A 24618-nucleotide genomic window follows, 5' to 3' on the forward strand; every position below is an offset into this window, starting at 1 on the left:
GGGCTCCAACCCATGAACCACGAGATTATGACCCTCTCTGCCACTCCTCCACTCGCACTCTATGTCTCTGTCTCTTGCTCTCTCCAAAATAAACATTTAAAAAAAATTTTTTAAAACAACAATAAGCATTTATTCCTCAAAAAACATCTTTTTTAATGTTTATTTTGAAGAGAGAACAAGAGAGAGAGAGTACAAGCAGGGGAGGGGCAGAGAGGGAGACATAGGATCTGAAGCAGGCTCCAGGCTCTGAGCTGTCAGCACAGAGCCCAATGCGGGGCCGAAGCCATGAATGGTGAGACCATGACCTGAGCCAAAGTCAGACGCTCAACCAACTGAGCCACCCAGGCGCCCCATTCCTCCAAAGGGACGGGGGGAGTGGTGGCCTTTGCAGGGTGGAGGGAGGCCTGGGCCCCAAGTGATTCTGGGAAAAGGGCCCGCTCTGGTGGTGCAGAGCCCATCTCCAGGGAGCTAATAAAGGTGGCGTAAATAAAGATATCAATAAATAAAGGGTGGGACGTAGGCGGGGGAGGGGCGCGCACTTGCTAACAGTGCACGCGCGCATCAGGGGGCTGCCATAATGGTTTGGCTCCCGCTCAGTTCCCAGCGCCAGTACCCCACTCGCCTGGGTCGCTGCGCCCCGGAGCCTCCGCAAGTCATGTCCCGGCTGCGCCTGTTGGCCCCACTGCTTGTCCTTATGTGGCAACCGTTGTGGCTGCTGGTCCAGGCAGCTCAGCCTCCAGAGTGGGCCCTGGACCCTGCCCAGCTGACCTCCGACCCCCTGGAGGCGGCTGAGCCCTGGTCGTCGCGCTCCTCTGATCCCCCACCCGAATCGCCCCAGGCACTTACACCCCAGCTGGGCTGGGGGGCTTTAATTACCTGGGGTCCTCTGCTCCAGCCCAGATGTTGGCCCCGCCTAAGGATTTGAAGGAGACTTTGGTTCCATTCGTGAACACACATTCCGTTGGAGGACTACCCCCATTCAGATGAGGATCTGAATGACCAGCTAACCCAGCATCAAAGGCTCCCAGAGGTGGTTCCAATGCCAGGTTGGGATTATTTAATGTTTCCCAGGGTTACAGGTAAGCCTTTAGATGTGGAACTTACCACAACTCCAGGGCCTGAGAAAGGTGTTGCACCTTCTATAGCCCAGCAAGAGGCCCCACCTCAGCCTCTTGAACATACTGAGGAAGCAGAACTTTCTCTAACCCAGCAAGAGACCTCGGGTAAGCCTCCAGAGGAGGTTGAGCCTTCAAGTGAGCGGGAGACCCCAGGTCAGCATTCCGAGCCTCCTGGGGTGATTGATCCTTCTCTAAGGCAGCAGGAGACCCCAGCTCAGCCTTCAGTGCCTCGTGAGGAAGCTAAGCCTTCTCTAAGCAAACAGGAACCCCCAGCTCAGCTTCCAGACCCTTTTGGAGAAGCTGAACTTTCTCCAACCCAGGAGGAGGTCTCAGCTCAGCTTGCAGAGCTCCTTAATGAGGCAGAATCTTCAACCCAGCAGGAGACTCCAGCTCAGTCTCCAGGGGAGATAGAATCTTCTGCAACCCTGCAAGAGCAACCAGCTCAGCCTCCAGAGCGGCCTTCCAGGGAGGTGGAACCTTCTCCAACCCAGCAGGAGCACCCAGCTCAACCTCTATGGCATCATAAGATGACAGTTTCACCTCCAGGTCACTACCGTGATCAACATTTAAACCTGCCCAATGTCAGTTTGAAACCTCCAGATGTGCAGCTTACCATGACTGCAGAACCCACTACAGAGGTGGGACCTTCTCCAGTTCAGCACGAGACTAGAGCTCAGCCCTCAGTGCCTCTTAATGTGGAACCTTTTGAAACCCAGCATGAAGCCCCAACTCTGCCTCCACAGTCCCCTGAGGTTGAATCTTTGCCAGTTCAACAGGAGACTCCAACGCAATCTCCAGAATCTACCACACAGGAGAAACTTCCAACACAGCAGGAGACCCCAGTTCAGTATCCAGAATATCCTGGCGAAGTTGAACCTTCTCCAACCCAGCAGGAGGTCCCACATCAGCATCCAGCGCCCCCTGAAAATGTTGAATCTTCTCCAGTCCAGCACGAAGTCTCAACTCCACCCGAAGATTTTCCTGAGGAAATTGAACTTTCTCCAAGCCAGCAGGAGAGCTCAGCTCTGCCTCAAGTGCCTGTTGCAAGTAGAGAACCTTCTCCAATCCAGCAAGAGGTCCCAGCTCAGCAACCAAAGCCCAATGAGGGGGTCGAGTCTTTTCCAGTTCAGTATGAGCATCCAGCTCAGCCTCCAGGGTCCTCTACAGATGTTGTAGCTCAGTCTCCAGTACAGCATGAGGTGACATTCTCACCTCCAGGTCCAGGTGAAGCTCAGCATCCAGTGTTGCCTAATATCACAGTTAAACCTGTGGATCTGAGGATTTTCATAAGTCCCCAGGCAACTAAGGAGGTTGAACATCTTCCAGTGCAGCAGGATGTCCCTGCTCAATCTCCTATTCCCCCTGAGCAAGTTGAATTTTCTCCAGCTCAGTCCAAGCGTCTTTCCCAGTCTCCAGAGTCCCCTGAAGATGAGTCTTCTCCAGGCCAACAAGAGGTCCTAGCTCAGACTCCAGACCCCCGTAAGGCTGTGGAACCTGCTTCAGGCCAACAGGAGGCCCCAGCTCAGTCTGTAGTCCCCCAGCTGGCCCCAGCTGTATCTCCTGAGCCCCCTAAGGAGGTAGAACCTTCTCCCACACCACAGGAGGCCCCAGCTCAGCTTTCAGAGCCTCCTGATAGGTAGAACCATCTCCAGTTCAGCAGGAAGTCCCAGCTCAGCCTTCAGAGCCCCCTAATGAGGCAGAATCTTCTCCAACCCCGCAGGAGGCCCTGGTTCAGTCTCCTGTCCCCCAGCAGGCCCCAGCTGTATCTCCTGAGCCCCCTAAGGAGGTAGAACCTTCTCCCACACTGCAGGAGGCCCCAGCTCAGCCTTCAGAGCCCCCTAATGAGGCAGAGTCTCCAACCCAGCAGGTGGCCCCAGCTCAGTTTCCAGTCCTCCAGGAGTCCCCAGCTATATCCCCTGAGCCCCCTAAGGAGGTGGAACCTTCTCCCACACCTCAGGAGGCCCCAGTTCAGCCTTCAGAGCCCGGTAATGAGGCAGAAACTTTTCCAACTCAGCAGGAAGCCCCAGTTGTATCCCCTGAGCCCCCTAAGGAGGTAGAACCTTCCACACAGCAGGAGGCCCCACCTCAGCCTTCAGAGCCTCCTGAGAAGGTGGAACCATCTCCAGTCCAGCAGGAAACCCTATCTCTACCTCTCGAGCCACTTAAGGAGATAGAACCTTCTCTAACACAACAGGAGGTACAAGCTCAGCCTTCAGAGGCCCCTGAGAAGGTAGAACCATCTCCAATTCTTCAGCAGTCTCCAACTCAACCTCCGGAGCCCTCTAAGGAGGCAGAAACTCCTCCAGCCCAGCAGGAGGCCCCCGTTCAGCCTCCAGAGCCACCCGAGGAGGTTGTAGCACAACCTCCAGTCCGTAATGAGGTGACAGTTCCACCTCTAGGACAAGAGCAAGCTCAGCATCCAAACTTGCCCAATGTTACTATTCAGCCTGCTGACCTGGAGCTTACTGCAACTCCAGAACCTACTGTGGAGGCTGAGCATTCTACAATCATGCAGCAGACTATAGCTCCTCCAGAGGACACTGCGGTGACACCTCCACATCCAGAGCAGGTCCAGGCTCAGCATCCAAATTTGACTGAAGCCAGAGTTCAGCCTTTAGACCCAGAACTGACCATAACTCCAGAACCCACTACAGAGGTTGAAACTTCAACCACGCAAGAGATCCCAGGTCACCCTTCAGGGCCACCTAAGGAGGTTGTGGTTCAGCCTCCACTGTTTCGGGAGGTGACAGTTCCAACTCCAGGTCTGCAAGCTCGTCATCCATTGTCACCTAATGTAACAGTTCAGCCTTTGGACCTAGAGCTTACCATAACTCCAGAACCCACTATGGAGGTTAAAGCTTCTACAGCCCTGAAGAAAACTACAGCTCCTCCAAAGGACCTTGAGTAACATTTGCACATCTAGAGCAGGTTCAGGTTCAGCCTTCAACCTTGAATAAGGCCAAAACTCAACAGACCCCAGACCAGCCTCCAGAGCCGCCTAAGGAACTTGTAGCTCAACCTCCAGTATATCAAGAGGCAGCAGTTCCAACACCAGATCAGGATCAAGCTCAGCGTCTGTGGTTGCCGAATGTAACAGTTCAGCCTTTGGACTTGGTGCTTACCGTAACTACAGAACCCACTACGGATGTTAAACATCCCTCAGCCCTGCAGCAGACTACCGCTCCTCCAGAGGACCTTGAGGTGACATTTCCACATTCAGAGCACATTCAGCATCCAACCTTAACTAAAGTCACAGTTAAACCTTTGGACCCAGGGCTTCCCATAACTCCAGAATCCACTACGGAGACTGAACCTTCTCTAACCATGCAAGAGACCCCAACCCAGCCTCCAGAGCCACCTAAGGAGGTTGTTCCGTATCCATCCCAACAGGAAGTGACAGTTCCTACTCCAAGTAAGGATCAAGGTCAGCAACCAACATTGCCCAGTGTCACAGCTCATCATGTGGACTTGGGGCTTACCATAACTCCAGAACCTACTACAGAGGCTGAACATTCTACACCCATGAAGGAGACTACAGCTCCTCCTCCAAAGGACCGTGAGGTGACACTAGCACATCCAGAGCAGGTTCAGAGTCAGCATCCAAACCTGACTGAAGTCACAGTTCCACCTATGGACCTGGAACTTACTGTAACTGCAGGATCCAGTGTGGAGACTGAACCTTCTCCAACCATGCGAGACACCCCAACTCAGCCTCCAGAGCCACCTAAGGAGGTTGTAGTTCAATATCCATTCGAGCAGGAAGTGACAGTTCCAACTCCAAGTAAGGATCAAGGTCAGCATCCAGCATCACCCATCATCCCATTTCGTCATGTGGAGCTTACTATAACTCCAGAACCTATTACAGAGGCTGAACATTTGACAACCCTGAAGAAGACTACAGCTCCTCCCCCAAAGGACCTTGAGGTGACACTTGCACATCCAGAACAGGTTCAGAGTCAACATCGAAACCTGACTGAAGTCACGGTTCCACCTATGGACCTAGAAATTCCTGTAAGTCAGCAACCAGAGTCATTTGAGACAGGTTTTCCTCCAACAACTCAACATTCTGTGGTGCATTTTGTAAACTATACCTCAGAAAAGGCATACACAACTTTAACTTGGCAACCAGAACAGAATGCCGCCACAGACCTCAAAATATGTGAGCGCTGTACCTGCAAAGATGAGACACTGTCGTGTGTTGGTCTCAGCCTACAGCAGAGGCTCCGCAGAGTGCCCGAGCCGGAGCCCGACACCTACAACGGCACCTTCACCATCTTGTAAGAATCGCCTTTACTTGTTCGTTCTCTGCCTCCTGCTTGACATGGCCGTCTCTTCCTCAATGTCGTCCTGGGCCTTCCTCATCTCCCCAACCACGTTGACTGACTTTCTGTTTTTACCTTTTCTTTGTCAACTATCCCTTATCTTCATTTTCCTTTTTACTACTGTTCGCCCTTCTCCAATCTTTTACTTGTAATTGTCCTTATTCTTTTTCCTTATCCAATTTTTAGCCCCATTATTTCATTCCTTAACCTCTACTCTCCCATTTTTGCTCCATCCTCTATAATAGGATACAACAGAGTAGTGAAGAGTAGAGATTCTGGAACTAGATTGCCTGCGTTTGGGCCGAGGTCTGTCATCTATTAGCTTTGTGACTCAGTTTCCTTTTCTGTGAAATGGAAATTATGATAGCTACCATCTCATGGGATTATTGTGAGATCTAGATGAGGTAATACATATGAAGCACTTGGATCAGTGCCTGGCAAAATATGAGTGTTAGCTGTTATTATTTTGATTCCCCAGACCTCATCTTTGACCCCCGGCCTTCCACATACAGTACTCGGTTTGGGCCCAACCCAAGAGTAAGTACGATGGGCGCCACACTAGGATGAAATCGTCTTCAGAACATGAAATGACAGGTGGGAAGAAAGGAAATGGTCATAAAAAGGGAGGTGGCATGTAATTAAGTACTAAAAGAGGTACCATGGGTGTTGGAATTCAGCAGACTCTGTACTCAGTGGAGTATGGAGGTCAGGGAGAGCTGCATGGATAAGCTAACACTTTAGCTGAGACTTAAAGAGTGGCTCTGATGTGTTAAATAGAGAAAAAAATGGGTATAAGTCTAGGCAAAGGCATGGCTGCAGGAATGATCAGGAATTAAGAATTAGGTTAGGGGCGCCTGGGTGGCTCAGTCGGTTGAGCGTCCGACTTCAGCCCAGGTCACGATCTCACAGTTCGTGAGTTCGAGCCCCACGTCAGGCTCTGGGCTGACGGCTCAGAGCCTGGAGCCTGCTTCCGATTCTGTGTCTCCCTCTCTCTCTGCCCCTCCCCCATTCATGCTCTGTCTCTCTCTGTCTCAAAAATAAATAAACATTAAAAAAAAAAAAAGAATTAGGTTAAGCAGTTAAAGATCCAATTACGAGAAACCTTGACTATCAGCTAGAGAGGTTTGAACGTTACATTCTGAGTTACAGAGGGCCATTGAAAGTTTTCAAGCATGAGATACAGACCATTGAAACGAGGATTATTTTCAGTTCCCCATATAGGGCGATCTGGAGAGGAGAGCTTGATCCAGCGAGACCAGATAGAATGTTCTAACAAAACCTAGGGGTAAAGTAACAAGGGGCCGAATCAGAGTTGCTGAAAAGAGTAGAAAGAAAAGCCTTGAGAGCACTGCAAAGGAGGAAGTGACAAGATAGACTAACTGATGACAGTCGCGGGTGGGGTGTGCACGGGAAAGAGAAAACTCAGATATTACTCTGAAACTTCTGTCCCAGAAAAGGAGAATGATGGAAGTTGAGGCATCTTTTACCAGGGAACATAGGAGCAACCAGAAGGCTTCAGGTTGACTGGAAATGTCCACCAGGCACAGGGGCAGATGGGTATCTGTTTTGAATTTATTCCTGACTCCCCTGAAAAAAATGTGTATATAAACTGACCAGGTAAGCTGTTGTTGAGGGAAGAGGACAAAACTACAGGTAAAGGTTCAAAGTCATACGCAGGGTTAGCGGTTGAAACTGAACCTCAGGCATTTAATAGCTTCTTTTAAACATGTGTAATTCATGGATACATGAGTTATCATGGATACTTTTTTTTGTTTTTAATGTCACAGGTATAGAGGATAAAACGTGAAAATCCCACCCCACCCTCCCTACCACTCATAAGATAACTCCTGTCACCTTTTTGATGTGTGTCCTTCCTTCCCATCTCTTTCCTTTGCATTTTTTCCTAATTTCCTAATGAGGGGATACTTTTTAATTCCTTGCCCAGTGATTTGTTGCTTTTCCCTATGCAATATGTCTAAGAAATCTTTCCATGTTAGTTATTCTAATTTCTAATTTCCCTTATCCTTCTAACACCTAGAGAGGTTTCAGTAGAGGGCTTCTTTACATTTGTTTGCTGATAATGGTAAATTTTTTACCATTTTTTTCGTTGGATTATTATTTTCTCATTGATTTGTGGAAGGAACCATTTTAGGCACATAAGTGATTTGGGGGAAAATAATACTTACCTCCAGAGTAATGAACAGGCGTTATCTACCCAAGGAATGGAACAAATAGGACGTTCAGGTTCTAAGGAGCTGCCTTGTTTGTGCCAGTGGCCCCACGCTAGCTCTTTATTAATTGCACCACCTGGGATGCTGATAGCTGTGGAAAGTAGAAAGTTGGCATTTACTGCATTTGAATATTCCCCACAAGGTTGCCAGTGATTCTCTTATTTATTCCGTTCATTCCTTTCCTACCTGTTCAAGGATCTGATCTGTGTTTCTTCACAGAAATTTCCAATACATTGATGAAAATGTATGGAAGGGATACCGTTGGGCTGAGAAACTGTGAGTATATTCTCTCCAAATATGAATACAAAAAAAAAAAAAAAAAAAAAAACAAAAACTAACTGCATTCTAAGGTCCTTCTTGGTCCAGAACTTTGAAGTCAGTAGCTCTGAGGAAAGGTGTTTCCCCTTCCATATCCCAACTCAACCTCTACCGATTGCAATTCTGTGTTAATTTTTTTTTAACGTTTATTTATTTTTGAAACAGAGAGAGACAGAGCATGAACGGGGGAGGGTCAGAGAGAGGGAGACACAGAATCTGAAACAGGCTCCAGGCTCTGAGCTGTCGGCACAGAGCCCGACGCAGGGCTCGAACTCACGGACCGCGAGATCATGACCTGAGCTGAAGTCGGCCGCTTAACCGACTGAGCCACCCAGGCGCCCCTCAAGTTTTCTAATTTATTCAACGACCATTTCTGCTGCTCATAGACTGAGTTTTTTACTAATGATAATACTTTTCATTCATATAATCTTGAGTTGGTTCTTTTTATTAGATGTACTGTTTACCTCTATCTGAGGATATATTAATGATGCTATTCTAAATTTTTTATAGTGTTTATTTTTGAGAGAGAGAGAGAGAGAGAGTGAGAGACAGAGTGCAAGTTGGGGAGGGGCAGAGAGAGAGGGAGATACAGAATCTGAAGCAGGCTCCAGGCTCTGAGCTTCAGCACAGAGCCCAGTGCAGGGCTTGAACCCATGGACTGCAACCTGAGCCGAAGTCGGATGCTTAACCGACTGAGCCACGCAGGTGCCCCATTAATGTTGGTATTCTCAAATCCTTTTGTGTTTTCTCTGTTAACTGTGTCATTGACTATAAGCTGTTATATTTGTTTTTTATTTTCTGTCCTGAATGGAATTGGCTTTCTCACTCCACATGGTCATTCCTGAGTGCAATTTATCTTTGTAGTTGAGATTTGACTTGCTTCTGTTTTCTGGTCCTAAGGAAGAGGTGAAATGAACCACGGGGCTTGTTATTGGTGACAGGTCCCCCTGAGAGTTAAAGAAGAGGTGGGAGGTGACTTCTAATGGCTAGTCAGAGTGTAGACCCTTCCTCCAGGGTTCTGGGACCCTGCCCCCTTCTAACACCAATGGCTCCTGCCTGGAAGAAAACACCCTTTGCTGCCAGATCCCAGGAGGAAGGATGTGGGGTTGATGTGCTGTCCTTGGTCCTACTGCAGTATCCCAGCTAATCACCCTGTAGGTGGCTCCAAGGCATTTCTGGTGGGGAGTGTTTGTAGAGCTACTCCCTTGGCTTTGAGCTAAGGTTGTGGATTTTCTAATTGTATCTTTTCTAATCATTCTTAGGGACTTTGGTGGAGTTTGGAGTTTGGTAGAGACCTGGCATGTTTCAATCTGCCAGCTTGAAATAGCACAACCTCTTAGGAAGGCAATTTTGTACCCCTGTTAAATCCTGGAGAAACTTAGGCAAATGTGTACTAGGATATAAACAGAAAAATGTTCAAAGCAGCACTGTTTATAATAACTAAAAATTAGAAAAATCTAGTATCCACCAACAGTAGAAAGAACAAATAGCGTTACACGGGTATTTACTCTATACATATTAAACTGAGCATTTATGTTATGTGCATTTTATGCACATTTTTAGTTCTCACAGATACTTTTTGGTTGGGGAAAAAAATTAGATGGCTTTACTCGTAGCACTGATATGGTTATAAATAGGGCTTCCACAATAAAATTTGGGAAAAGAGAGGAGGAAGTGGCAGTTCTGTCCATGTTTTTGCCACTCAGGGCTGGATTCTAACAGAGATTTTGTGATCCAGAGAGTAGGCATTAAATGTACATTTTGGTGTGAAGAGTGGATAGGGGTGTGTGTGTGTGTGTGTGTGTGTGTGTGTGTGTGAGAGAGAGAGAGAGAGAGAGAGAGAGAGAGAGAGACAAAGGAGTATGTGAGAAGAAAATATTTGAATCAAACAGCAGAGGTCGCCATCCCTACATTAAATAAGAATTAGTGTATTTGGTGGCACCATTACCCAGGTTTCTCTCACATCTAGCGGTCCTGTGTAGCAAATAGTTGTAGTTATTTTGCATTTTGACCCAGAAATGACCTTTTCATTTTGCAGAATTCTCAGTGAAAATTATCTGACCGAATTACGTAAGGACACATTTGAAGGCCTGCTATCCCTCCAGTATTTGTAAGTTAATCAGTTCATCATTTATTATGAGTTTTTAGTTATATTATTTATTAAAAAATACAGGGTTCAAATTAGATAATTGCAACAATTTCTTCTAACAGTAGAATTCTGTAACTCTCTCTATTAAATTGTATAACTCTGTAAGTCTGTGGGGACCCAGCCCATCTCTAGCATTAAATACCTCCTATGCGTTTTCAACTTTTTAATTTTATAGACAAGATCTAGGAAAAAGCCCTTCAGTTGTAGAGGAAAAGGGGTAATGAGGTCTGAGCAATTATGGACACCCATATGAACCTTGTTATGTAAGTGTTCATATACCATCTGCCTTTATTTATATTTATTATTTATGGCCCATGGATCAAATCCTGTGTATGGTCTGTCTTGATACAACCTATGAGTTCAGAATGATTTTCATGTTCTTAAAGGGCTGTAAAAGAGAAAAGAAGAGAGAGAAACAGAGAATATGTGACAGAGACCGTATATGGCCTGCAAAGCCTAAAATATTTACTGTGTGGCCTTTACAGAAAAGGTTTGAAAAAGTTGGCTTAGTAAAATGAGAGGAATTGAAGTTAACCTCAAATTGTCACCTACAAGACAAGAAAATATAGAACACTTACATTAATTTGAATGCCATTAACCCAGAATTTTTAAATAATTTAATCTAAATGAAATATTTAAATATGAAATATTTAAGCAGGTGAATTATGTAAGCAGTATTACCAAGTACATATTAAATTATCAAGAGAACAGATTAGGGATTTCAGTGTGGGAAATTTTATTAGTTTATTTTTTTATTATTATTTTTTATGTAATTTATTGTTAAGTTAGCTAACATACAGTGTGCTCTTGGCTTCAGGAGCAGATTCCTGTGATCGGTGTGGAAATGCTTATGCCACCATAAAAATAGATGTTTAAAATGATGGTTAAGGGGTTGGGGCTCCTGGGTGGCTCAGTTGGTTGGGTGTCTGACTTTGACTCAGGTCGTGATCTCACAGTTTGTGGGTTCGAGCCCCGTGTCGGGCTCTGTGCTGACAGCTCAGAGCCCGGAGCCTGTTTCAGATTCTGTCTCCCTCTCTCTCTGCCCCTCCCCCACTCATGCTCTGTCTCTGTCTCTCTCAAAAATAAATAAACATTAAAAAAAAGATGGCTAAAGGGCACGTGGCTGTCTCAGTCATTAGAGTCTGCAACTCTTGATCTCGAGGTTGTAGGTTAGAGCCCCATGTTAGGTATAGAGATTACTTAAAAAAAATGAAATCTTTAAAAATATAATGATGGTTAAGTGGTATAGTTAGAAATGTTTACACTAAACAAACATCAGAAATGCCTCTAACTTCGCTAATTACAGAATAAACATCTCTCCAGCCTCATTGTCAAGGAAGAAATGTTTGCATATATCTCTGTACATTAGACATACAGAGATACTAATGTTCTTTGCTATGGAGGTTCAGTGTTTATTCTTTGCCCATGCCATCCAAAGCTGTGTATTTCATTAATCCTTTTTTTAAAAATTTTTTAATGTTTATTTATTTTTGAGAGAGAGAGAGAGAGAGAGAGACAGAGTATGAGAGAGACAGAGTATGAGCAGGGTAGGCTCAGAGAGAGAGGGAGACACAGAATCCGAAGCGGGCTTCAGTCTCTGAGCTGTTGGCCCAGAACCCGATGCGGGGCTCGAATTCATGAACAGTGAGATCATGACCTGAACCGAACGAAGTCAGATGCTCAATCGACTAAGCCATCCAGGCGCCCCTCATTAATCCTTATTAATGATGTGCTTTAGAAAATAGATTCTTCTTGCAAATGTAGAAGGCTTAAGGGTAGTGAGTAAAAGGAATCTCATATGACACTAAAAATAGTCCTTCAAATTATCAAACCTTCCAAGTCTTAGGGGACAACCACTTTGTATTGGTCTTCTTGGCTACCTCTGCCATCTGGGCTCCAAACGTTACAAACACAGTTTGGAGAAAAACAAAAGAGACAAACTGCGCAATGGATTGGGCCTTTCATTATTTCTACTATGAGGTACTTTGTAAGCCAATTATTTCATGTTAGGTGAAGTGTTCTCATTCATCCATTCAAAAAAAAATGTGAATCAAAACCTAAAAAAGAATGTGACAGGCCCTATGCCCAGTACCATAGGCACGCAGATGGTTAAGACAGGCTTCCCACCCTTGTAGGAACTCATGATTTCACAGGGAAAATAAACAGAAGCTTAAACCATAACGCATAAGCACTAAATGGATGATGAAGCACTGACAGAGTGCAGAAGCGGGAGCCACAAAGTCATAAAACCACATTTCTTTTCAGTCATTTTGCTCCTTCTACTCACTACCCAGCTGTTAATTTATTTTATAAATATTTGAGTTTGTTCTTTGTCCATGCATCAGTTTTAAACACAGTAGACAACGCAGATGAGCAAGACTAGTCCATACTTTCATGGAGTTTATGCCCAGAGGAAATGGAATGCCAGAATAACTATATTAAGAAGAAATTGGGGCACCTGACCGGCTGAGTCAGTAGAGCATGCGACTCTTGATCTCAGGGTCGTGAGTTCAAGCCCCAGGTTGGGCGTGGAGTCTACTTTAAAAAATTCAAAGAAGGAGAAGAAGGAGGAGGAGGAGAGGGGGAGGGGAAGAAATGGATTTGGGCAATGAGAAGTATAAGTTGTTTTTGGAACATAGAAGAGGGGGGAAGACTTCAAGTTGGATCAGGGAAGTTACTAGAGAAATGCTGTTTGAACAGAACCTTGAATGGCTATGACGTGTCATCGGATAGACATCTTGGGAAGAATATGCTTGCAAAATAGAGTGAGTGAAAGGCAAAATGCAGGAGAAATTTCTTTGGTATCTGTAGAGTAGGAAACTAGAGCCAGATTTAGGATTTTGAAGGCCTTGGATAATATGCCAAGCTACCGTGTTATCACAGCAGTGCTCTAGGACAAACTTTAGACTGCACCAGGGTCACTTGGAGGCCTTGTCAGAACACAGGTTCCACCTCCACAGTTCCTGATTCACTCAGTCCGGAGTAGAGCTGAGAATTTGCATCTTGAGTAAGTTCCCAAGTGACTCTGATATTTGAGAACCACTCCTGGAGAATTAATCTGGTGACTGTGTGCAGTATAGATTAGAATGGGAGAGACCAGAGATGACAATGCCAGCCAGAAGATGGTGGTACCCATGTAGGTGGAAAGTGAGGGACTCGGCTGAAATCAATGGAAATAAGAGGGTCAACTATAATCAAGAATGGGTGTTTCCAAATAAAAATCCAGTACCATGTTGTTTTTTTGTTGGCCCCACTTGCAACTGAAGCAGTTGATAAATTCATAGAGCGTTTAGGCAATGTACAACCAAAAATAAATTTCTATTAATATGATAATATAATTCTGAGTTCGTTCAAAGTTAGGTATTGATTAGAGGAGTAACTTCTTTTCAAGTTAAATGAAAAGGTATCTTTTATCTCTTCTGGTATTGACTTGGTGTCGAGAAATACAACTAAACCAGGAAGGTGTGCTAATGTGAGAATATCCCTTTTAATATTAGAAATTATATGTGGAGATCACAACTTTGAGCTCATAATTTAGAAATTGATGAGGCCACAGAAAGTCATTTAATCAATTCTTCTGCTCTCAGGAAAGATTACTTCCAAGATCTATCAAGATCTATAGTTGTATGTTTTATGTATGAAGATCACAAAGGTGAGACTCTTAAGAAAGGTGAGGGCAGGGTTAGGGGCTCTGGAAGGTTCAAATAACAATTCCTAATACTCAGAGTTTAGCCAAAAGCTACTTATTCAATACTATCATCCTACTAATTAGATAGCTTAGAGCTAATTGAGGCAATATTTTCCTTTTCCTTTTCCTAGAGATTTATCCTGCAATAAAATACAATCTATTGAAAGACGTATATTTGAATCCCTACCTTTTTTGCAGTTTATGTAAGTTACAAATATAATTTCATTGTATTTGGAATTTTTATTAAACTTAATTGTAAACCTCTTTGTTATTCATTTTGAATGAATGAAACTTTATTAGTCGAAAGCTACTAAAATTATGTAGCAAATCTTTTTTGTCTGTGGCAAAGTTTGGTGTGAGAGTTATTATAGAGATCAGAGTGAATCGTTCTAGAGCAGCAGTTCTCTGCCAGGGTGCTTTTGCGTCCAGGTGACACTTGGTAGTGTCTAGAGACATTTTTGATTGTCAGACTGTAGATGTGCTGCTGGCATCTAGTGGGTGGAGGCCAGGGCTGCTGTCACACCCTACAGTTCACAGGGCAGCACCCCCCCCCCATAACAAAGATTATCCAACCATAAATCTCAACAGTGCTAAAGTTGTGAAACATTTTTCTAGAGAAATAAACTTACTTCTCTAGAAAAAAATACTTACTTAACACAAGTATTTATTGAGCATTTACTGATTTGTATCTAATGCACCACATGTATAAACATGAAAGTATAAATCTTTCATGCAAATATTTTTTTTAAAAGGCAAGCATCTTTCATAGTGAGATTTCTTTAGTGTATGGAGATTGTATTGTGGTTATGTTTCGTTATCTATAAATTAGAATCACTGCCAAAGGATAAATATTCTGAAAATATCTTGTTTTTCTTCTTCGTTTGTGTCTTGTTTTTTTTTGTTGTTGTTTTGTTTTGTTTTGGTTTTTTTTTTTTTTTTTTTTTTTTTTTTTTGGTGTGTGTAGAAATCTTGGTTGCAATTTACTCACCAAACTGAACTTTGGAACATTTCAGGCCTGGCATGGAATGCAGTTTTTACACAAGCTGTAAGTGAAACAGAAAATGAATACATGTAAAAAAAAAAACCAAAAAAAACTACATGTAAAAATATCATACAGTGATTGGTTAGGTGTGTGTTAATAAACCCAGTATGAATTCTGGAAAGTAGGTCTTAAAATCCATTTTTTTTTTCAAATGAGGAAACTAAGGTACAAAGAGGCCAAGAGACTTGTCTTAACTCCTAAATGGCACTCTCTGCCCTCCCTCGTACCCAGCTTTGTGTGGGCAGTGAAGGCCCCAAGCAAGTAACACCCAAGTCAGTATTATCATGGGAATTCGTGACAGTGATGCTTCCCCAAGGTGTGCGTGGTCCTTGAAATCCACTTCTGAATTTAACTTTGATTCTGGCTCACGTGCAAGTTTCCTGTGCAAAAGAGAACTGCGAAGAACTAAGTTTAGCACAGAGTTCTCCAGGCAGCAAAAGGTGTGGGTGCTTCCTCAGCCATCAGGAAAGCAGCAAGAACTCCTGAACACCTGCCACAGGGCACTGCTCTCCATGTGCTTTCTTTCCTGACCACTCTTCAGTTAAGAAGTGTGTGACTCCCTTTCAGCAGGGACATTCTGTGATTTCTCTGTCAAAAAGCAAATCATACTGGGCATGTTCAGTGGCCTGAGGGGGATGTTGAGACTCAAGGTTGAAGACCCTCCACTAAAGCAGACGCTGGAAAAGACTGGCTCACTGTCTTGTGGTTCAGAAATCCGATTTCACAGCTTATCTTCCGTTAGATGAAAGTGTTTACGGTGTGTCTGGAGCTGGAGTAAGTTCCTGCGGGTGCCCAAGAGCAGGGGCCTCCTCTCTCATTAATTTGCTGATGCCTAACTTGGGGAAAGAATACTGAGGGTCAGTTTTTTGTTTTGCCAGCATGCCAGAGAACGGGCTCATTGAGTTTCTCCACCAAGAGGTTTTAGTGGTGTCAATATAATGTCTTAAAAGTCACCACCTCTACTAAGCATCTTATAACACCAAGAGTCTCTTCTAAGAATCTGAATTTCATAGTTATGTAGGCAATACAGGACAAAATAGGGTGGAATCCGTTGATAACAATGAATGAATTCATTGAAAAACAATCCGTGCCACGCGCACTCTATGTCGACAATGTACTAAGTACCGGGGGTACAAAGAATATACAGGGACTGTCCCCAAGAATCTTTCATACTGGAAAAAGGAGAAAAAGATGGCCTTTTTCTTGTAATTTACTAAGATATTTGTAAACTGATGGAAACCCCTGTCTTGCCCGACTGAGATCTCTATCAGTTAACCATTTGTTTTCTTTCCTTTCCTTTGTCCTCCAGCAGCCAGAATGACACATATCCCACCTGGGGCGGGGGCATGTGCTAATTTGTATTTTGCCCTCAACTTGCCCCATGCTCCCTCATCAATCTTACATGACAGAGAAAGGTAATTAAAGAACCAGAGCTAGCTGGTATTGAGAATAAATTAATACTCATGCCATGTGTGTTATGCCCAGAATTCGTGATCCCCAAATACCGCCAGGGAGCCGAGTCCGGTGTAAAAGCAAAAGAGCCTTTATTGGAGCTAGCTCGAGCTCAATCCCCTACCTGCACTGTCGAAGCTGTGAGATACCCGGGAGAGAGAGCCAGTTTCAAAAGGACAAAGGTTTTACTGGTGCCTAGTGGCAGTTGGTGAGGTAATGGCTGCGGCCTCAGCTGATTGGCTGGGGAAGGGTCCTGGGGAAGAGTCCTGTTAGGCAGTTGGGGGGGGGTTACTCAAGGGGAGGAGGTGTGGTCAAGGTGAAGGACACAGAACAAGATGGAGTCGGCCGGTGTAGGCCCGCCCTTTCAATGTGGTTTGAATAGAGCTGTACTACTAAAACGAATTCACAGTTAACTTCCAAAACATTATCACAGTACAGTAAGTGTGTATTGGAGGTTGGGCTCCTTGTTTGGGGCCAAACTTTTCTTTTCTTTTTTCTTTTTAACGTTTATTTATTCTGAGAGAAAGAGAGCGTGCGCAGGGGAGATGCCATCCCGTGAATTCAGTCACGTTATTACCTATGTGACTTATTACTGGGGTGTTTATAAGTTGAAACAGTATTTTCTCCAGCATTAAATAAGTTTGTAAACCTTTTGGGCCCCAGCTGAGGTGGATTTATCTTGAACTGACTGGAGCTTAAACTTCAGGTCTCCTCACTTACATAGGCCCCTTCCAAAGTCTTGGGAGGGACCCTCGCAATTCCTGTACGCATAATTTTGCATGTTTTGATGAGGCAGGATTTCCCAAAGTAGATGAGGTTCAGACCCTACAAGGCCTTGATTCACCCCTGGGTTTCAGGTAATTATATCTCAGTAAGTTTTTTGAATGAAGCCTCTTAAGTTATTGATAAACACTGAGTGAACACGTTAGCGGTGTGGTAAAGTCTATTTTGAATCTGAAATCCACCTCAAAGCCATGCCAAGAGTTTATTAATAAGGTACCACTTTTTGAATGGTAGTAATAATCCTGTTTCTTTCAGATGAAATCAGGAATGAAATATATTATGGAAAACCAACAGTGGTTGATAATCCTAAATGTTAAGTATAGTTTTTTTTTTTTTTCCTGACTTTAAAGTGCTTCTCCTTCATTCACCTACACAGGTCCAGACTGGTGGCTTATTTTAAAAAATTCACTTCATTGGTTCTAACAGTACGAGCTCCATGATTTTAGAAGCTGAAGGACTCTACGATGTAGAAAGGCTGTACCTTATCGGGATAGAGCACATTCACATGCTGGCTCGTCTGTGGCGCATCCGTATTGTGCCAAGAACATAAGCTCTAAGGGAGAATAAGGAAAATCTAAGCCTTGCCCCTGTTGAATTATTGTTGAGAATATCATTGAGGTAGGTGTGGCCACCCTCTGAAGGCAAACTCGAGCCCCAGTCACAGACACGCCCTAACGCTCCCCCAGTCAACCGGCATCTGCTTCCTTTTAGACAGCTGTGTGCCCACAAAAGTTGACACACTTCAGGATATTGTCATCGCTTTTTGGTATGTACTGGAAATCCTGGCAGCTTCTTCTCAGATTCAGAAAGGCATAAACGTTAAGGATGAAGATAACAACTCAGGGCTGTCCTTTTGGGGTGATTTAGGGTAACTTTTATTATTTTCCGTGTGTGGTAGTTCAAAAGCTTTGCCATAGTCATACCCAACTATTACTTTTCTTCTCCCAGCTGCATCTGAGTCTTCCCACGTATATACCAAGGCATCTTCTTTCTCTGGGAAGCATGGTAGTTGCTCCTCCGCCCCATATCATTTCTTTAATACCGACCTCTATTAGGTATTTACTGCGCTCCGGCACTATGCTAAGACCTTTCGCTTGTGCTGCAAGTAAGACAATGTGTCTTAAACTCTTAGAATAGAGCCTGGCACGTGGGAAGTGCTCCGGACGTGGCCCCTCACACGGCACTTCATTTTCGTTTTTCCAGCAACTCTTGTGACACAGGTAGTATTATCCTCATTTTGGGGATGAGGAACTTGAAACTCAGAGACATCGGGTGACTTGCCTAGGTTCACACTGTCAATAAGTGACAGAACCACTTCAGAAGCTTCGCGAGTAATACAATTCCGCATTCCCTGGCACTAGGTAGGACCTGAATGACAACTGGCCTTTTGGGCGTCGTCCCTTGGAGTCAGCTTCTCACTGGAATAGGACCTTTCGAGCAGGGAGCTCCTTTTCCCTATGCTTCTGGAGTTCCTGGCCATGCCACCTATGGGCATCCCCAGGCTTCCTGCTCACCGCCTGGTGCAACTATCACATCGTCACTGCTAGGCACCCACTCTGTGCCCAGCCTTATGCTAGGTGCTTTGCACATGCTCTTTCCTTTAATCCTCAAGTTGCCTTATGAGGTAAATGCTGCTAAAAGGACTCGGAGATGTTCGTTACTTAAGTCCCTTCACCAGGAAGTGACAGCCAGAATTCAGACCTAGGTCTGCCTGATTCCAGGGCCCTTGCTTCTTGGGCTGGTCCTCACTGCCAGAAACTCCTCTTCAAGGCTATTCTCAGAACTTTAATTAAAACATAGGCTCACCATTTCAGATTCTTTAGGCTTCGCCCCTCCCCCCGCCCAACCCCTGAGAAAGGATTTACGTGATGCCCTTAGATGTCTTGCATTGAGGAGCTTCCCATGGGGAGTCACGTTCTCATGGCTCATGGACCTATGTAGATGAATAAAGGAAAGGGGTTATTCTATCCCCAGGTACTTCAAACAGACTGGAATAGGGTCTAGATCACTCCACTTATCTCTTCAACTGCTTTCCTCCAACGAGCCAGTTTTCCCTCCATGCCTTGGGATTCCAGCGTAGAGAGTTTGGAGTTTGTCCTATTTGAAATTTATTTTCACTGCCTGCTTTGGACATTTTTTCAGCTAAAGCTGTTAGGATTTCAGTACATTCAGGACAGTGGTGACAAGCTTCAGTCCTCAAGTCTTCTCTGTCTCCTCAGTTAATAGAAAGGAAACGTAGCCCATCTGTCTGGACCTCTGTAGAAGAATTTGGAGAAAAAAAAAATAACACGTAAGAAATGTTCCCTTATTTTGTGAGCTACCTTTAGTCTGTCCCGTTGCTCTGCAACAGAAAGCTTTTGCAAAAATACTTGAGTTTTCCTCTTCAAATAAGATAGTTTTTTAAAAAACAAAAGAATACCTAGAACAGTATTTCTTCAACTTTGATTATGAGACAGTCTTTGAGGATAACTGTTGTTATGTTTGACTCCCATAAAGATAAGCCCACGAATATCCAAAAGCCAATAGACTGAGTCAGCACACCTTTTATCTGTAAGATGAGGGAATTGAACGGAAATGGAGATGATCTCTAGTGCAATGTCCACCGTTCGTTCGTATCGCAGTCTGTGGAAAAACAATTGCTGTCGGTCCAGCAGAGGTAACCTGTCGGGTCAGTTCTCATTCTCCCCTTGGCTCAGGCACAATAGCTCCATGAAGAAAAGGCGGCACTAAAGACAGGAGGAAATAGGATAATTTGGAGTGGCCTGTATTTTGCTTTCACTACAGATAAACACGGGGCATTCATCTCAGCAGGAGGGCTGCCTGGGTAAGAGGAAGCACTGAGCCGATGGGTATAAGGCCATGGGTGAGCTACCAGGAAAGAGGGGGGGACAGTGGGGGTAGAGCACTGAGATAGTTGGGGGGAAGGATAACGAACTACTAAATTGTTTTGGCTGCATAACTCTTCATAGTCTTTCTTAATAGGGAGCCGGGGGTGGGCGCGGGGTGGGGGGGGGGGGGGGGAGCAGTGGGCAGGGGAAGACACACACGTGGAAGAGCTTACTTGCACAGAGCCCACCAGTAAGCTTGTAGGTATGAATGCCATTGTTATTGTTTCAAAGCCAAAGGACATTCAGAGCCTCAAGGTTGAGGAACTGTGTTTAACCAGACATGTGACACTCACGTTCTTTCTCTTCATAACATTGTCTGACTGGATATTAACTAGTGTTACACAAACCCGACATGTTAATGGGCCTGAAAAAACGTAGAAGAATGGGCTGGAATAGGAAGAATAGGGGAGTTTCCAAGGCAGGAACAAAAACGCATGGCTCCCAGCCGCACCGCTAACTCCCTCTGACCTCCGTTGTGGAAGAGTTTGAATCTTCGCTCCCCTTTTCTCCACCTACTAACATGTTTATCTTCTGGCAACTGGTTCTCTATTTATCACAACGTGGTTCTTTTTTTTTTTTTTTTTTCAAATTGAGATATAGTCCGCATAATAGAATATGCAACGTTATAAAGTATATAGTGCAATGGTATACTTTGATAGACAGTAATCACTGCTAATTCCAGAACATTGTCATCACCCCCCTCAAAAGAAATACCATACCCATCAGCCTTTACTCCCCATTCTCCCCTCCCCCCAGGCCCCTGGCAACAACTAATTTACCTTCTGCCCCTATGGATTTGCCTATTCTGGACATTTCATCGAAATGTGTGTCTAGTTTCTTTCACATAGCTTGTTGGCTTCAAGATTTATCCGGTTGTAGCATGTTTCAGTACTTCATTCTTTTTTCAATGTTTATTTATTTTTGAAAGAGAGCGCACACACAAGCGGGGAAGGGGCAGAGGGAGAGGGGGACAGAGGATCCAAAACCACAGAGCCTGATGTAGAGCTCGAACTCATGAACTGTGAGATGACGACCTGAGCCAAAGTCAGATGCTTAACCGACTGAGCCACCCAGGTGCTCCAATCACATTTTGTTCATCCATTCGTGAGTTATTGGACATTTGGATTATTTTGACTTTTTGGCTCTTATGAATAATGCTGCTATGAGTATTCATGTACAAGTTTTTGTGTGGTCATATGTTTTTAATTCTCTTGGGTACGTACCTAAGAGTGGAATTGCTGGGTCATGTAGTAACTCTATATTTAACCCTTTTGAGGAACTGCCAAACTGTTTTCCACAGTGACTACACCATCTTACATTCCCACCAATGTATGAAGATTCTGGTTTCCCCAAATCTTGCTACCACTTATCATTGTCTCTCTGTTCGATCATAGCCATCTTAGTGAGTGTAGAGTAGTATCTCATTGTAGCTTTGATTTCTATTTCCCTAATGACCTAAGACATTGAGCATCTTTTCATGTGCTTATTGGCCATTCATGTATTTTCTTTGGCGAAATGTCTCTTCAAATCCTTTACCCATTTAAACATTTGATTATTTGTCTTTTTCTGAGTTTTAAGAGTTCTTTATATATTCTGGATATTCTGGATACTAGACTTGTATCAGACATATGATAGTTTTGGGTTGTTTTTTTATTTTTAAATAAAGTCCAGCTTACCTATTTTTCCTTTGGTTTGTTGTGCTTTTTGTGTCATGTCTAAGAAACTGTTGCCTAAATCCAAGGTCATAAAGATTTCTCTCCTGAGAGTTTTATAGCTTGAGCTCTTCCATTTAGGTCTTTGACTCATTTTGAGTTAATATTTATATATGGTGTGAAGTGTAGGAATCCAACTCCATTATTTTGTATGGGGATATACGGTTGTCCCAGCATCATTTGAAAACACTAGTCTTCCCACATTGAATGGTGTTGGCACCCTTGTTGAAAATCAGTGGGCCATAAATGTGAGGATTTATTCCTGGACTGTCAGTTCTGTTCCATCAGCTTACATGTCTGTTCTTATGCCAGTACCACACCGTGATTACTGTAGTTTTGAAGTAGGTTTTGAAACCAGGGCGTGTGAGTCTCCCCATTTGGTTGTTCTTTGTCAAAATCGTTTTGGAGCCCCTGGGTAGCTCAGTTGGTTAAGTGGCCGGCTCTTGATTTCAGCTCAGGTCATGACCTCACAGTTTGTGAGATGGAACCCCGTGTTGCCATCTGCACTGACAGCATGGAGCCTGCTTGGGATGCTCCCTCTCCTTCTCCCTCTGCCCCTCCCCTGCTCACACTTTTCCCCACTCACACTCGCTCATGTTTGCTCTTCTGCACGGGTGTGTATGCTCGCTGTCTCTCAAAATGAATAGATAAACTTTTTTTTTTTTTTTTTTAAAGATCATTTTGGGCTATTCTCGGTCCCTTGAATTGACATACAGATTTTAGAATTAGCTTGCCAATATTTGGAAAGAAGTCAGTTGGGGTTTTGATAGGGATTATACTGAAACCACAGTTCAATCTGGGGTATAGTGCCATTTTAACAATATTTTCTTCTGATCCGTGAACATGGCATATCTTTACGTTTATTTCAATCTTCTTTAATTTCTTTCAACAACGTTTTGTGGTTTTTAGTGTGATTCTTGCACTTCTTTGGTTAAATGTTTTCCTAAGTATTTTATTCTTTTGAGTACTGTTATACATGGAATTGTTTTCTTAATTTCATTTTTGGAATAGTCATTGCTGATGTATAGAAATAAAGCTAATTTTTACATATCGATCTTGTGTCCTGTAACCTTGCTGAACTCATTTATTAGTGCTAAGGTTTTTTTTCTACATTCCCAGGAATATGTCTTGTGGTCTTCTAGTTACCCAGGAAGATGTTGGAGCATTTCAAAGTCCCTATGGACATCTCATTTCTCAGCTTTTCCCTTTTAGGCTTTTTGTTTAGGCTATTTTTTGTCTTGTGATCAATTGCCTCACATAGCTGCCAGATTAAAACATTTATCTATAATTGTTTTCAAAAAAGGCCCCTTGGGAAGAGGCTATTTTAGCACTGTGCAGTTCTCAGTGAGGTCAAGGGCAAGGCTTTCAAGTGAAGTTTTTTAGGGACCCCACTAGACAGGTAAAACAATGACAGTTTGTTCTTTGGGAATGAGGCTTTAAGGAACTTCAGCTCCATTTTGTTCCCCTGGGATGTGGGCAATTTTTAAGGTTCTCATCAGGATGGAGAGCAGAGGTTGAGGACAAGTTAAAACAACAGAGCTCACTGTTCTTATAGAAATTAGTAATTTTTTCTTTAATACATGCTCTCCGGGTTGCTGCAAGCCCATTGGTTAAAATTTCCAAAGTTCTGAGAAAGTTGATTTTGACCATTTTTGCTAGTTGTTGTTGTTGTTGCTTTTACGGAAGGATGAATTTTCAGACGTCCTTCCTCTCTCATTTTCACTGATTCACCTGTAACAGGGCTTTAAAATCTCTAAAGTCTCAGGGCACCTGGGTGGCTCAGTTAACTGCCTGACTCTTGATTTCGGCTCAGGTCATGATCTTGCGGTCATGGGATCAAGCCCCATGTCAGGCTCTGCACGGGGCATGGAGCCTGCTTGGGATTCTCTCTCTCTCTCTTCCTCTGCCTCCCTTCACTCATACTCTTGTACTCTCTCTCTCAAAAAATAGAATAAAAAAATAAGAAATGAAATCTGTAAAGTCTCAATGATCACAGGCTAATTAAATACTTAATCATGGGAGATGATTAGAGGAAAGGAATAAAAATAGAAAATGTAATTCTTAGAGAAGCTCTCCCAGATGGAGAGATGAAGTTCAGCAAAGTGTTTCTATATTTAATGCTCTCAAAGTTAAGTTTAAGGTAACGGCTATTTTAAACCCCCTTTTTTCCATACAATTTAAATACAGGCTTTGGAGTCAGAACTGAGTTCAGATTCCATCTCTGCTTCTTGACTGGCTGGACAAACTGGGACAAATTATACAACCTCTCTGTACTTCAGTTTCCTCACTTGTAAAATGGGGTAATGATGTATCTATCACATAAGGTTATTGTGAGGTTTAAATGTGAAATGCTGATCACAGATGCCCCATAGCTCAATAGTATTGGTTGTGATGATTATCCTTATAATTTTGCAAAAGTACAGTGATGATTCTTGAGCAGAGTCAACCTAAAGGCAGATTTTCTTTTCTTTCTTCCTGTTTCCTTCACTTTATTTTTGCTGTAAAGAACTGAGAAGAAAATCTACTCAGCATTTTGGAATAAAAACTTGTGTCAAGCAGTGACAAAATGTTATTTATTCAACAAGCCTTCACTAAGTAACTAGTAAATAACAAGCACTCTGTCAGGCACAGGGACAAAAATGACAATAGAGTATGGTCCCTGCCCTCAGGGAGCTGGCAGTCCAGGAGATGGATAAGGAAACGGGATCATATGCCACCTAACAAAGGCTGTCATAGGAGAATACACATGGTGGGGGTATAGCTTTCACCATTTCCTCTTAGATTAATCCCTTTGTCTTTGGCCCCCAAACTGAGGAATTGGTCCTATTTTTGTCTTTAACCGGGTGTTTTAAACTGTGGAATTTTTTACATTTCTAGAGATAAAGGAAAAGCACCTAGAATTATAGAGGACACTA

The 24618-nt window shown here is 43.7% G+C and overlaps 3 protein-coding genes and 3 long non-coding RNA genes across 9 annotated transcripts in view; 4 read left to right on the plus strand and 2 right to left on the minus strand.

Annotated features, from left to right (window-relative positions):
• Positions 1-965: 965 nt before the first annotated feature.
• LOC147571546 (uncharacterized) lies at positions 966-4041 on the plus strand. The gene is made up of 2 exons (XM_086696276.1): positions 966-2639; positions 3203-4041. Exons 1-2 carry the CDS (start codon positions 1040-1042, stop codon positions 4024-4026), a joined length of 2424 nt encoding a protein of 807 aa, XP_086552402.1. The 5' UTR covers positions 966-1039; the 3' UTR covers positions 4027-4041.
• Positions 4042-4088: 47 nt separating this feature from the next.
• Positions 4089-6654, plus strand: LOC147571547 (leucine-rich repeat-containing protein 37A2-like). The gene is made up of 3 exons (XM_086696275.1): positions 4089-5395; positions 5919-6283; positions 6511-6654. The coding sequence occupies exons 1-2, from the start codon at positions 4443-4445 to the stop codon at positions 5929-5931; spliced, it is 966 nt and encodes a 321-aa protein (XP_086552401.1). The 5' UTR covers positions 4089-4442; the 3' UTR covers positions 5932-6283; positions 6511-6654.
• Positions 6655-9826: 3172 nt separating this feature from the next.
• The window catches only part of LOC147571548 (leucine-rich repeat-containing protein 37A2-like), a 33224-nt gene continuing 18432 nt past the window's right edge, over positions 9827-24618 (plus strand). The window contains exons 1-3 of one of the 4 annotated variants that reach the window (XM_086696287.1): positions 9834-10099; positions 13958-14029; positions 14840-14871. In XM_086696287.1, coding sequence (XP_086552413.1) covers positions 14852-14871 — 20 coding nt within the window. In that variant the 5' untranslated portion in view covers positions 9834-10099; positions 13958-14029; positions 14840-14851. Of the gene's footprint in view, positions 10100-13957; positions 14030-14796; positions 14872-24618 lie in introns of those variants that run through there. The other 3 variants (XM_086696285.1, XM_086696286.1, XM_086696284.1) reach the window with 3 other exon arrangements.
• Positions 14734-16481, minus strand: LOC147571549 (uncharacterized). Its single transcript, XR_015247318.1, has 2 exons — positions 15565-16481; positions 14734-14869 (listed from the first exon to the last, which is right to left on the minus strand). It is a non-coding gene; the product is annotated as an uncharacterized LOC147571549 (long non-coding RNA).
• LOC147571550 (uncharacterized) lies at positions 17955-19834 on the minus strand. The gene is made up of 2 exons (XR_015247316.1): positions 19645-19834; positions 17955-19359 (listed from the first exon to the last, which is right to left on the minus strand). It is a non-coding gene; the product is annotated as an uncharacterized LOC147571550 (long non-coding RNA).
• Positions 21564-22757, plus strand: LOC147571551 (uncharacterized). Its single transcript, XR_015247301.1, has 2 exons — positions 21564-21867; positions 22494-22757. It is a non-coding gene; the product is annotated as an uncharacterized LOC147571551 (long non-coding RNA).

This window comes from Puma concolor, unplaced genomic scaffold, assembly GCF_028749965.1.
Source record: "Puma concolor isolate L17-30 unplaced genomic scaffold, mPumCon1.1.hap2 unalloc_scaffold_22, whole genome shotgun sequence".
In the NCBI taxonomy this organism is placed as follows: domain Eukaryota; kingdom Metazoa; phylum Chordata; class Mammalia; order Carnivora; family Felidae; genus Puma; species Puma concolor.